Here is a 13,827-nt window from a genome sequence, read left to right on the forward strand (position 1 = left end):
ATTTGCTGAGTGGTGTGCTGAGCACCGCATGGATTCGCTCTCTGCCTCCTTGCCTTCAGTGCTGGATTTTCTGTTGTACTTGTCTCGGTCTGGTCTCAAATCTACATCTATTCGAGTCCACCTCTGTGCTTTTGCTGCCTTTCTTCGGCCGCTAAATGGGACGCTGCTCTCCGTCCACCAGATGGTTTCCCGTTTTATGAGGGATTTCTTCATTGTACATCCCTCCGGTGGTTTGGGATCTTTGTGTGTTCCTGGCTCAATTGGTGATACCTCCATTTGATTCCATTGATGAAGCTCTTTTGAATTACTTCACCTGGCAGGTGGGTTTCCTGTTTGCTCTCACGTCTGCTCGCAGAGTCAGTGAGCTGCAAGCTCTGGTTGCGGACCCGTCTTTTCCTGTATTTCATCATGACACGGTGGTCCTGCGTACTCAACCCCAGTTCTTGTCCAGGGTGGTTTCGGACTTTCCTTTCGATCTTTCCATTGTTCTTCCGGTCTTTTTTCCGAAGCCCCACTCGCCTCCTAGCGAGGTGGCGCTTCACACAATTGACTGTCAGAGGGCGTTGGCTTTTTGTCTTCAACGCACTCAGTCTCCTTGGACGGTTCCTCAATTCTTTTTGTCCTTCGACCCTAATTGGTTGGGACGCCCAGTTTCCAAGCGCACCTTGTCCAACTGGTTGGCTGCTTGTTTTTCCTTTTGCTACGCTCAGGCTGGTCTCGCGCTGCATTGCCGAGTCACGGGACATAAAGGCCGAGCGATGGCGGCTTCTGTAGCTTTCCTCAGGTCGACGCATATCGAGGAGATTTGCAAGGCTGCCACTTGGTCTTCGGTTCATACTTTCACCTCCCACTACTGCCTGGATACTCTGTCCAGGAGCGACGGCCGGTTTGGCCAGTCGGTTTTGCGTAATCTGTTTTCTTGTATTGCCAACTTCCCTCCGTCCCTTTTTGGTTAGCTTGGAGGTCACCCACATGTGAGAATATGCTGCCTGCTTGTCCTGGGATAAAGCACAGTTACTTACCGTAACAGGTGTTATCCAGGGACAGCAGGCAGATATTCTCACAACCCGCCCGCCTCCCCGAGGTTGGCTTCTTTGCTAGCTATCTGAACTGAGGACCATGAGGAGGGTATGCGCCCTCTAGTGGATCAGGAAGGCACACACATGCGTGGTGCAGTGTGCAAACTTGAAACTTCAATCAAGTTTGCTTGAAAAGCTGTCCGCGCTGGGGCTCCGTGGATGACGTCACCCACATGTGAGAATATCTGCCTGCTGTCCCTGGATAACACCTGTTACGGTAAGTAACTGTGCTTTGTTGTAATTCTTCCAGTTATTAGTTATATGCTGAATGGCAACCCCTGTCATAATTAATAAAAGCTTGTTATTTTCTGGTGAAATTTGACTTTTTTTCCTCATCATCATTCCAAATAATATTGTGTCATATGATATTGCAATATGATTTTCCATCAATTTATTAATTTGTGGCCAAATTGAATTCCAAAAAGTTTTAATATAGGGACAATGATACAATAAATGATCTAATGTCCCTGGTTCTAGATTACAGTGCCAGCATTTATTGGACTTAGAACTGTCTAATTTTTGCAAACGTGTAGGGGTCCAAAAAGCTCTATGTAATAAAAAGAACCAAGTTTGTCTCATAGATGCTGACACTGTACATCCCATTCTCCAAGACCAAATTAGTGGCCATTGAGATGCATTAATCTGATGTCCAATCTCAATGCTCCAAATGTCTCTTAGACCATTTTTTGGTTTTTTATTCAAATATCCAGATATTAATTTATACCACAATGCGGCTTGATGTCCTAGGAAGTCTGCTTGAAAACATAAGAACTTTAAACTATATTGATTATTTAATGTTTTCCATTCAGGGAACCCAACCTGAATGGCCTGCTTCAATTGCAACCATTTAAAACTTTGTGTTTTATTAAGACCAAATCTATGTTGCAATTGTGAAAAATCCAGCAGTTTACCTTCTGAAATAACATCGTCTAGAGATCTAATGCCTGCAATAATCCAGTTCTTCCAAAGGATTTGAGTTCCGCCAATTTTGATCTTGGAGTTTATCCATATAGATTGATTAGTTGATTTGTTTATTGGGATAGGTGTTAATTTATCAATAAATCTCAGCGTTTTCCAAGTATCCATTAATATTTTATTTTCTCTGTATCTTCTAGGTATGTTAATACTTGGCAGATGAACTAAATTTAGGGGAAACATAAGGCGCCATTCCAAATATAACCAATCCGGTGCATTATCCATAAGTTCTGGGAGGATCCAATACATACCCTGACGTAGAATATAGGCTTGATGGTACCTATAGAAATTTGGAAAATTTACCCCTCCCTCCTTAATTGATTTTTGCAAAGTTACTAAAGCTATTCTAGGTGTTTTACCAAGCCAAAGAAATTTTGTTAAAATGCTATTAAGCTTTTTATAAAAGGACCCCTGAAAATATATAGATATCATACTCATTTGGTAGCAAACTACAGGTAATATCATCATTTTAATAGTTTGAACTCTTCCCCACCAAGAAATATGTAATGGGTTCCATTGTTCACATAACTCCGTAACTTTTTTTAATACATATTTTTCATTCTCTTTTACAGTATCTTCAATTGTATTTTTAACTTGAATGCCAAGATATTTAAATCCTTCTTCTTTCCATATGAATGGAAAAGTATCAAATAATCCTTTTACACAATGAACATTCAAGGGTATAATTTCAGATTTATTCCAATTAATTTTATAACCTGAGAATTTACCAAACTTATCAATTAATTTCAATAAAGAAGATAAGGTAGATTCTGGATTTTTCAAATAAAGCAAAATATCATCAGCATAAGCCGAAATTTTATATTCCATATCTGAATATGGAATACCTTGTATCTCCCTCGTTTGCTGTATTGCTAACAATAAGGGTTCTAATACAACATCAAATAACAAAGGAGATAAAGGACAGCCTTGTCTAACTCCCCTCTGCAATTGAAAACCATCAGATATCTTATTATTAATATTTAGTCTTGCAATCGGGAAGCTATACAATGTTTTTACCATTTGTATAAATCCGGAACCTATACCAAACCATTCTAAAGCCTGATACATAAAATTCCATTCTACCCTATCAAATGCTTTTTCAGCATCTAATGAAACTGTAAAAGCCGGTTCATCCATTTTTTTTGATAAGTTTAGCATGTGAAATAATAGTCTAGAGTTATTAGAAGAATGTCTTTTAGCAACGAAACCCGTTTGATGCATGTCTATAATATGTGGGAGAGCTTTGGCTAATCTCAAAGCCAAAATTTTCGCCAAAAGTTTATTATCAACATTTATCAAAGATATAGGCCTGTAGTTTGAAACCAAAGTAGGATCTTTATTTGGCTTAGGCAAAACAATTATTATTGATTCAGCCATAGTACCTTTAATATTACCTTTTATAAGTTGTGTCTGATATAAATTTAGTAAATGTGGGGAAAGGATATTTTGAAATGTTTTATAAAATTCTACTGTATAACCATCACCACCTGGAGCGGATCCAACTCTAAGAGATCTCAATGCTGTTTCTAATTCTTTTAATGATATAGGTTCATCTAAACTCCGTTTTATATGATCAGGAACCTTAGGTCCATTAATTAAATCTAAAAAATTTTTTCCATCTTTTTGTCTCTCCAAATAAGGCTCGGAAGAATACAGGTCCTTATAAAATTTTAAAAATTGTTTTAATATTATATTTGTTTGATTTGTTATTATCCCATTATCGTCTTTTATTCCATTAATATTAGTTCTTCTTTTTTTTGCTTTAAGATAATTTGCCAATAATCTCCCCGCCTTATTAGAATTTCCATAATACACTGTTTGTTTGGAAAACAAATCTCTTCTTATCATTTTTGAAGTTAATTCATTATATTTACCTTTTGCTTTTAAAAGAGCTTGCAAAACTTCATATTCCCATTTACTTACCAATTTAGCTTCTAATATTTTTATTTCTTTTTCTAATTCTATATATTGTATTTTAATCTGTTTCCTAATAAAAGCTGAATATGATATAATATTACCCCTCATAGTTGCTTTAAATGCATCCCATACGTTCTCTATAGATGTATCCTCCACTAAATTTATTTGAAAGAAATCGTTAATTTGTGTTTTAAAATTTTCCAAAAATTTGTCATCCACGAGCAATGCATTATCAAATCTCCAAAGAGGTCTACCATTCTCTAATTGATCTAATTGTAATTCTATCCATACTCCCGCATGATCCGAAATAATAATAGGATCTATGGAAGCTTTAATCACCTGTTGCACTTTATTTGTTGAAACAAAAATATAATCTATTCTTGAAAATGATTTATGAACCTGTGAACAAAATGAAAATTCCTGATCATTAAAATGAAGAATACGCCAAATATCTTTCAAATCACATGATTGAACCAAATTATCTAAACCTAAAGATTTTATACTTTTACCTGGTTTTTTATCCAATAATGGATCCATTACAGCATTAAAATCTCCAGCCACCACTAAATTAGAAGCAGCCAGTGGTAACAACATATTCTGTAATTTTTAAAAAAATTCTGATTGATTCGAATTAGGGGCATATATATTGAACAACGTCAGGGTATCATTTCCCATACCTATATCAATATGTATCCATCTTCCATGTGGATCTGAATTTTTTACCTTAATCTTGGCCATACATTTTTTATTTATAAGAATTGCTACCCCTGCTTTTTTACCCTCTGCTGGAGCAAAAAAACATTCTTTTACCCACCCTCCCGATAGTTTTTGTGATTCCTTTATACTAAGATGGGTCTCCTGTAGACAGTAAATATCCGCATTTTGCTTTTTTAGAAATGTTAATACTTTTTTCCTTTTGATTACGTGATTCAGGCCATTGACATTAATAGAATATATTTTAAAAGACATTATACATTTTAATATTTCTCATTATAATCTTTCTCTCCTTTTCTTTTATTTTTAGAATCCAAAAAATGTTTTTCACGACACACATATTTACCCCTAAAATATCTAATCCCTTGTTTATTTTTTCCTTAATCATTCTAGTAAATATTCTCTTTTTCCCTCCCTTTCCCACCCAATACAATGGCTGCTTAAGGATACACATTGGAACTGTAATCCAAACATTCTCCTCCCCTCTAGGCATTTAATATTCAATCAAATTCCCCTTCTATCTATTTATATTAACCATTAATATCTTTAGTCATTTTTTCATATCATTTCATTAATGTATCTTTATCCATTTAACAGTTTTTATTTTATATTTCTTTGGTATTATTATTTACATCTTAAAATTTCATCTTAAACATATATTTAGTATGTTATTAATGTTTTTCCTATGTCTTGCTCTTTCTTTCTTATAAATTTTTATTGTATTTTCTTTGTATCATTTTTTTTTTTTCTTCAGATATTTCAATATTTCATACTTTTATAATTATTTCATAAAGTCATCAAAACCCATCTTAAAATTTTATATTAAAATATCATAGGTTCTGGTTTAGAAAGAAAAGCTTTCAGTTTTTCTGGATCCTCGAAATATAAGGACTTATCTCCAGATGACACTCTCATTTTCGCCGGATAATATAGACCATATTTAAAACCTTTTTCTTTTAGTTGAGGTCTCATGTCTAATAGTCTCTTTCTTTTATTTGCTGTGTTTTTGGCAAAGTCCGTTAGGAACCATATTCTAGATCCTTTATAATTTAGATTTTTGTCTTTCTTTGCAGCATTTAATATTTCCAATGCTTGTTGGTATCTAAGCATTTTGAAAATTATTGGTCTTGGCCTGCCTTTATTTTCTGTATTTTTAATTGGGATCCTATGCGCCCTTTCTATTTCTAGAGGTTGTTTCAAGTCCAGTTGTATTATTTTTGGAATTAGATTTTCTAGAAAAAGAATAGTATTTTTTCCCTCTAAGTTTTCTTGTATTCCAAAAAGTTTAATGTTTTTCCTTCTTCCTCTATTCTCATAGTCTTCCAGTTGATCTTTCAATTTGTTTAATTCCAGACTATCATTTTTGCATCTGTTTGTTTCGCTTTCTATGACCTCCATTTTTGATTCTAGTTCAGTTGTTCTTTTGTTATTACTTTCCATTTGTCTGTGAATGTTTAATATTTCTTCTTTCATTTCAGACATATTTGTTACTGTTTCTTTAAGCATTTGCTTAATTTGTCTTAGTTCTTCCATAACTTCTGCTTTACTCAATATGTCGGGTTCTTCAGCAGGAAGTGGGATCTTGCTTGGTGTTATTTGATCTTGTTTTTGTCTTTTCGCTGACGTGCCAGCCTCATTTTTGCTTTGTCTGGTACTTGCCATGTTGTTGTTTTCTTTTTCTTTGTTTTTTCTTTCTTTATATTTTTAAGAGACTGTATAGTCTCTTTTGGTCACAATTCACAGTAATCTGTCTTGTTTCAGTTTTTACACAGTTATAGCTTTTACAGCACTAGTTTTAGAACAGCATTGAAACTTTCCTTTTTCCTCCTTTGGCCAATTCAATTTTTCCTTTTTTTTTTTTTTTTTTTTTTCTTTTATCAGCCTGTCTTCACTGCCTCTCTGTATCAGTCCAGAGAAAAGCCAATAAGAATTATCTTCTCCTCAGCCTTTTTTCAGTGTCAGCAGTTTTTTGTCTGTTATCTACCTCAATGTCTATCTAACGTTGAGGGAAAACAAACAAGAAGACTGGCTTCAGGCAAAAGCTCAGTTAATCACTCAGAGCTCCGTTTCTTCATTAAACTGGAAATGGCTGCCTCAAACCGCCACACTTAAGAATTCTACTGACAACATCCACACATTAGGAGTCGATCTCTCTTTTACTTTTTTTATCATTGGTTAATATTTTTCCCTTTAAACAACTCTCATCATAATTACAGCTTTAACAGTGTTAATTTTAAAACTGCATTGAAACTTCCTTTTTCTTCCGTTTGCCAATTCAATTATTTATCAGCCTTCCCTCACAGTCTCTCCACATCAGCACAAAGTCAAGCCGGTAGAATCAGCAATTTATCTTTCCTTAGCCCCTCTTCTTTTCAATGTCAGCTATCTTTTTCTAGTGCCTCGCCGTTCCAGCGCTGAAGAAAAAAAAGTCAATAATCTTTTTCTCTGTTTTTTTTCTCACAAGCCCGTTCTCAGCCTCGGTGTAGGAGGACAACATGCAATCTATCAGTTGTTTTTTTTTCTTTAGGTTTCGTTCAATTACGGCAGCACAAATCTCTTTCACATTAATTTTTTCAGCTCTGTCAGTCACTCACCCTCGATGCCTTGCCGTTTCAGCGTTGAAAAAACCGGCAATCTTTATCTTTGATTTCACTCTCACGAGTCTTTTCACAGTTTCGAAAGAGGGTAAAATTTAATCTGCCAGTTCTCTTCCCTCTCTAACTCCTTTCGCTGCCAGTCACTCTCAATATTCAGTAGATTTTTCCGTTGACAGATTTTTTTCTCTGTCAGTTATTAGCCCCGATGCTGTGCCGATCTAACACTGAGAGAGAAAAAACCGGCAATCTTATTTCGGCTCTCTCCTCTCAAGTTCTGTCCTGATTTCGGCTGAGAAAGTCAATATCAATTGCCACAATTTCAATTTTCATTTAGACTTGTTTTTTACCCGAATTCATCAGTAAGAGGATAAAATTATTTTTAATCATTGCCTATTTGAATAGGAGCGTTTCAATCACACCTCCATCCTGTGTTCGCGTTAAGCCACGCCCCAAGTCGTTGAAATTTCTAAAATTAATTGTTTGTTGCTTAATGTAAGGTAAGTTATGTGAAATAGTATATGTTAATGAGATTATAAATGGTCTGACCATGGAACTGGTAGGCAACTATTTATTGAAAAATTGTTTCTTGCAGATGTTGTTATTAGGGCCATATCGATTGTATGGCCTGCTTGATGAGTTGGCAGTGTTAGTAGTGGATATAGATATAATTGTTTTATATAGGAAAGAATAGTTTTAGTATAGTTATTGTTGGGGTCATCGAAATGAATATTGAAATCACCCAGAATTAATGGATTTAAAGTGGAGCTACCAAAATCAAAAAGTAAAGATTGAAGTTGAGTGACATTATCGGAGCTTATTGGAGGTGGTAAATATATTAAAAGTTCATCAGTTTTTGGTTTAGTTAATAAAGAAAACTAAGAATTCAATAGAGGAGTTAACTGGAGAATTATCGACATGTAACAATAAAGGCTCTCGAAAAATTGTCGCCAATCCCCCTCCTCGTTTGTTGCGGCAGTGGTTGTAAAAGAATGAGAATCCCTGGGGACAGGCATAGGAAAGATAGGCTTCTTCGCCTTAAGAGAGCCATGTTTCAGTTAGGCATAATATATCAAGAGATCGTTGAGTAAGAAGGTTTTTAATTAAATGATATTTAGTTTTAATAGAACGGATGTTAATCAAACCTATATTAAAATGTCTAATTGTATGATCTGAGGATAATGAGAATCGTGTAGAAGAAGCTGTCTGATTAGAGGATAATTTAATATTAATTTAATGAAAAAACTTGACTAGTGTCAGATTTAATTGGTCTATGTCCCCAAATGACTGGAATAGGTAAGGAAATGTTATCCATAGTAGCAAGATAGTAAGTAGGAGTAAAAATAATAATTATATTGAGTTTCAGCGAAACATTAGCAAACAGAAATAAAAATGAGCAAAAAAAGAGTTTTGTTTGGACTATGGCATTTTAAAACTTTGTACCTATTTGTTGCAGAATTTTTCAGAACGCACTGCAGTATCGCACAAAGAAGCGCATTAAGCAGTCACCCTATTCTATAACTTGTGCAATTGTATGGCATTCAACTCCAAAGGGGAAAGGCACGAGAGGGTTGAGTCACCATTTTTGTCCAGTGTGTCTTTCATGATTAGATTGTAAGTTCTTTTGAGCAGGGACCATCTCTTGTTCATTTAATGTACTGTACATCTCTGCGTGCATCTGTTGGTGCTATAGAAATGCTAATTTGATTACCACTATTATTTATTAATTCATTAAATTAATATTCAAGTGCTACATTACATGGCTGGTATGTTTGCTAAAAGAATATTTCAATTTTATTTTCTTATGCAGAAGATGCTTCTCCACCTGTGGCAATACTTATACAACAACTTCTTTAGGTTTTGGATTAAATGGATTTTGAAACAGGTGACCAGAAAATGTGAATTACAGAGAATTTTTGACAGTTTAAACCCAGGTGCTCCCAGGACACACAGAGTAGGTAAGGAAAATGAACTATCTCATTAGAGGTCATTTTTATCACTGTGCAACTGCGTAAAAATTGTGCTCAAACATTTCCATTTGTACACTTCAGAATTTTCAAAACAAGGTATACACCTGCTTCCAAAGAAAAAATTGCCACAAGGAATTTGAGTTATTTTCATACCTTCTGTTTGACTTCCATAAAACTTCATGCATATGCACTTACATTCAAAAGAATGTGCATAAGTCCAGCCACCCTCCTAGAAAAACCTCTTCTCAGTCCAGATAAATGTAATAGGATATAAGCGCTGTGGGGTAATTATATTAAGAACACACTAATATTTGTGATAATTATTCATGTAAATGATTAAAATACCCTGTACGTCCTAAGATGGTCAATTTTATATGAACATTTATACTCAAAAGCATAAGGCAATCAATCAGCTCATATGAAGTATGCTCCGACTTAGTTTCAAACTCATATAGCTTAACGTGATATAATCATATATTATTCAAGGCCTCAGTTACACCACTTCCACCGCATAACCATTTTCCTTTAGTGGGGAACTTCGGGTGTTAAATTGTCACCGGCCTTATCTTATTTAATCAGTAAGTTTATGTTTTAGAGTTAGCTCTTATTAACAATTTTTAGAACCGAGTTACTTAGAAGTATATAAATGTAATTTTCAACTTATCTTCATTTGTAGCTTCATTGCTACCAATAATTCCGACCTAGGAGACAGAGTCCAACATGTTTTGCTATTGCTTCGGGTTACCTTTCTAAATAGCTATGTAAAGAAAGTTTTTAGGATAAGGTTAAATTAAATGGGTTAACAACTATAAAGTAATTTGAATGTTATGTTTTATTCTAGGGAGTTCCTTGAAAAAGCAATAGCGAAACATGTTGGACTCTGTCTCCCAGGTCGGAATTATTGGTAGCAATGAAGCTACAAATGAAGATAAGTTGAAAATTACATTTATGTAGAAATATATTTATTAAACATCAAAGTGCACGCATACAAAAGTAACAAAAGAAAACAGTTTTCTTATATATCTGCACAGTATAATCCCTACAAACCCACAACATGAGCACTCAAACAATCACATCTCCAAATCAGACATTCAAAAGTCTACTCCGGGTGTGAGGAGTAAGATCCATCCAAAAGTGTGTTCCCAAATTGCCTGAAAGTGGCGTCCCAGACCCCCATCAAGAGCTGTAAAGTGTCTACGCTCCAAAGAGGCTTGAATGATCATCAAGGATCTCCAATGACTATATGTCAGAGGGTCAGTTGATAGCCAATTGGTCAAAATGGCTTTTTTGTCCATTAACATCACTCTAGCTATAAATCCTGACAATCCATTAGGTTTAGGAGACGTTATCTGGAAAAATCCAAAAAGTGCTCTGGGCGTAGGCAGCCATCGCCTGCCCCATAAGGAGTGTCCTAAACAAATCTAAAGCTGCTCGATACAAGGGCAGGACCAAAACATATGGCCCAGTATGGCCTGGGCCTGAGCCTGCGCACATTTGGGGCAGTTATGCATTGGGGTAATTCCCATCCGGTATGCTCTCATGGGTGGGATATACAGCCAGAGAAGAAATTTAAGCTGAAGTTCCCAATGGAGTACATTAGAAGACAACTTCCTCAAATTCTTCAAAACCTGTTGCACCTGTAATGCTGTAAGCGGACACTGCAAGTCCTCCGACCAGGTGGCTGCTAGGATCTCCAAATTAATACCCTGTTGCGTGTCACGAATCCCACATGATGAAAACGTAAGGGAATCTTGCTGACCGGAAAAACTGAACATCTCAGAAAGTGCTTCCCGACAGTCCTCTATTAAGTGGCACGCTGGCAATGATTGTACATAATGGCAGACTTACCAGTAGGCAAACAGATCCATCTCTAGAAGTCCAAAGGTTTGTTGCAAGGAGCGAAAGGAGGCAAGAGTCCCGTCCTCCATATACATTTGGAAAAGATATTGTAATCCTTGAGATGCCCACCTCCGAAAAGGGGGGTTCTGCATTCCTGGAACAAAATCACAATTACCCTGTATTGGAAGGTATGGAGAAATCACTGAAGACAATTTTAAGCAACCACTAACCCATCGCCAAGTCCGCCTCGCAGGGGCGATGAAAATTACATTTATATACTTCTAAGTAACTCGGTCCTAAAAATTATTAATAAGGGCTAACTCTAAAATAGAGAATGACACGGGGAAAAAATCTGTCCCCGTCACCGGCCCACCATCCTCTGCACCGCCCCGTCACCGCCGTTCCCTTCACCGCCCCGTCACCGTCACCGCCATCCCTTTCACCGCCCCGTCACCGCCACTGCCATCCCATTCACCGCCCCGTCACCGTCCCCGCTGCATCCATATAAGCCTTAGTACTGTAATATTTAGCTTATTCCTTTCTTATAAATCAAAGTTCCTGCTGCTGAACTAGAGAAAGAGATGTTCAGCTGGCAGGGCTTTGTTTATAAATTTTTATCAACACAACTAATATACTATTTTATCCTAAAGCAAAAAATAAATAAATATAATTTTTTTTTCTACCTTTGTTGTCTGGTTTCTGCTTTCCACATCTTCTCATTGAATTCCTTCCATCCACTGTGTGTCTTCTCTCTGCGTCTTCCATTTGCTGTTACTGTGCCTCTCCCTTAACCCCCCCCCCCCCCAATTGGTCTAGCACCCATCTTCTTCCCTCCGCTCCCGCATAGTCTGGCATCTGTCTTCTTCCCACTCTGTCTTCCACATTTCCCTTGGGGGTCTGTTCCTCTCCACCCTCCTTCAATGTCTGTTCTATTCCTTTCCACCACCACCCTTCCCTCCCTCCTTTACCATCTGTTCCTTTCTACTACCCTTCAGCTCCTCTCGCGTGGCCTATCTACCTTCCTTCCTCTTATTTTCATGGCACGTTACAATGTAATTTGTGCAAGCCACTGGAGCCTGCAAGCTCGGTCCCTGTCCCATCCCCACAAACCATCTCGCTTCTGTGCTCCTATTTTCTCCATTTCTAATATCTCCCCTATGTATCTGTCATTGCCCCCCCTGTGTCCATATACCATCCCCAAGGCATGTCCCCTTTATGTCTCTGTCCCTATGCCCCATGCACATAATTTCCCCTCTTTCTGTTACCTTCTTGTGTCCAGATTTCCCCTATCTTCCTCTTCCATACCAGTGTGTCTCTTCTTTTCAACCCCATCTAGCTTTTTTCCCTCTTTCTACCCCCCCCCCCCCTGCTTCTAGCATCTGGCTCACCTGCCTGTCCTTCCCTTTCTTTCCTGCTGTGGGTTTTTCTTTCCGACTTCATCCCCTTGGCCCAGAATCCTTTTCCCTTTCACTCCCTCCTTCCAATTTGAGCCGGGAACACTAGCGATCGCACGGTCCCCGCAGCCACTACCTGCCTGCCCAATCGATCCTAGTGTTTAGCCAGCTCTCTCCCTTCTCCTCACCTTAGTTTATAGGTTTTCTTTTTCGGCGACCTGCATGCTTTCCCAAAGAGCCGCGCACGCGCGGCTGCTCAGTGTTCAATCTTCTGCTCTGCTGCAACTTCCTGTTTCCGGTTGCGTCAGAGCAGAAGATCGAAACTGAGCAGCAGCGGGTGCGCGGCTCTCTGATAGCGTGCGGGTCGCCGAAAAAGAAAATCTACAAACTAAGGTGAGGAGAAGGGAGAGAGCTGGCTAAACACTAGAATCGATTGGGCAGGCGGGTGTGAGCTGCGGGGACCGCGCGATCCTTCATGCCTCACTGCGGGGACAAGACCATTCACCGCCCCGCGGGCGGTGAATGGCCTTGTCCCCGTCGCCGCAGCAACTGCTAGTTTTCTTCCCCGTTTTCGGCGGGTGACCCGCGGCTAAAATGCGGTGGCCGCGGGTAAACCGCCACCGTGTCATTCTCTACTCTAAAACATAAACTTACTGATTAAATAAGATAAGGCTGGTGATGATTTAACTTCCGAAGTTCCCCACTAAAGGAAAATGGTTATGCGGTGGAGGTGGTGTAACTGAGGCCTTGAATAATATATGATTATATCATGTTAAGCTATATGAGTTTGAAACTAACTCGGAGCATACTTCATATGAGCTAAATGATTGATTAGAATACCGGCATATACATGCATAAATGCAAAAATTCTGCCTAAGCATTTTTCTGCAAATACACGTATTTATTACATAGTGTGTATTTGACATGTGAGGAGACTGGGTGGAGCAGGGGTGGGATTCACACTTAAGGGTCCTTATTCTAAAGCAGTGTCTTGCAAACTTTTTGACCAGTGGCACACTAAATCTAGTGTCCCGGCCGGAAAGCAACCGGATGTGCATGGATATCAATGTGATGACATCGTGCACATGCCTGACATCATCACATTAACATCCACACATACATGGAGGCCCATCTGGCTGCTACCCACTTTGGTGGAGGGATCAGGGAAGTGTGGAGAGAGGCTTGTGGAGATGGTGCGGTATACAAACCTAAGGTTTAGTTTAGTTTAGGAGGAAAGATGCCAGCCAGGAGAAGAGTCATCTGTGCTGTCTGACTTCCTACAGGACGTGCCTCTCATCCCAAGTTAGTGCTCCCTTCCTCCTTCCCATGTCCCAAGTTAGTGCCC

At 38.1% G+C, this 13,827-nt stretch overlaps 1 protein-coding gene across 5 annotated transcripts in view; it reads left to right on the forward strand.

Annotated features, from left to right (window-relative positions):
* ELMOD2 (ELMO domain containing 2) overlaps positions 1 to 13,827 on the forward strand; it is a 139,873-nt gene that overhangs the window by 48,527 nt on the left and 77,519 nt on the right. For 2 of the 5 annotated variants that reach the window (XM_033939720.1, XM_033939701.1), the window contains exon 2: positions 9,090 to 9,237. In XM_033939720.1, coding sequence (XP_033795611.1) covers positions 9,093 to 9,237 — 145 coding nt within the window. In that variant the 5' untranslated portion in view covers positions 9,090 to 9,092. Of the gene's footprint in view, positions 1 to 8,735; positions 8,894 to 9,089; positions 9,238 to 10,090; positions 10,178 to 10,706; positions 11,277 to 13,827 lie in introns of those variants that run through there. The other 3 variants (XM_033939710.1, XM_033939728.1, XM_033939691.1) reach the window with 3 other exon arrangements.

The sequence above is a fragment of the Geotrypetes seraphini genome, chromosome 1, assembly GCF_902459505.1.
Source record: "Geotrypetes seraphini chromosome 1, aGeoSer1.1, whole genome shotgun sequence".
In the NCBI taxonomy this organism is placed as follows: domain Eukaryota; kingdom Metazoa; phylum Chordata; class Amphibia; order Gymnophiona; family Dermophiidae; genus Geotrypetes; species Geotrypetes seraphini.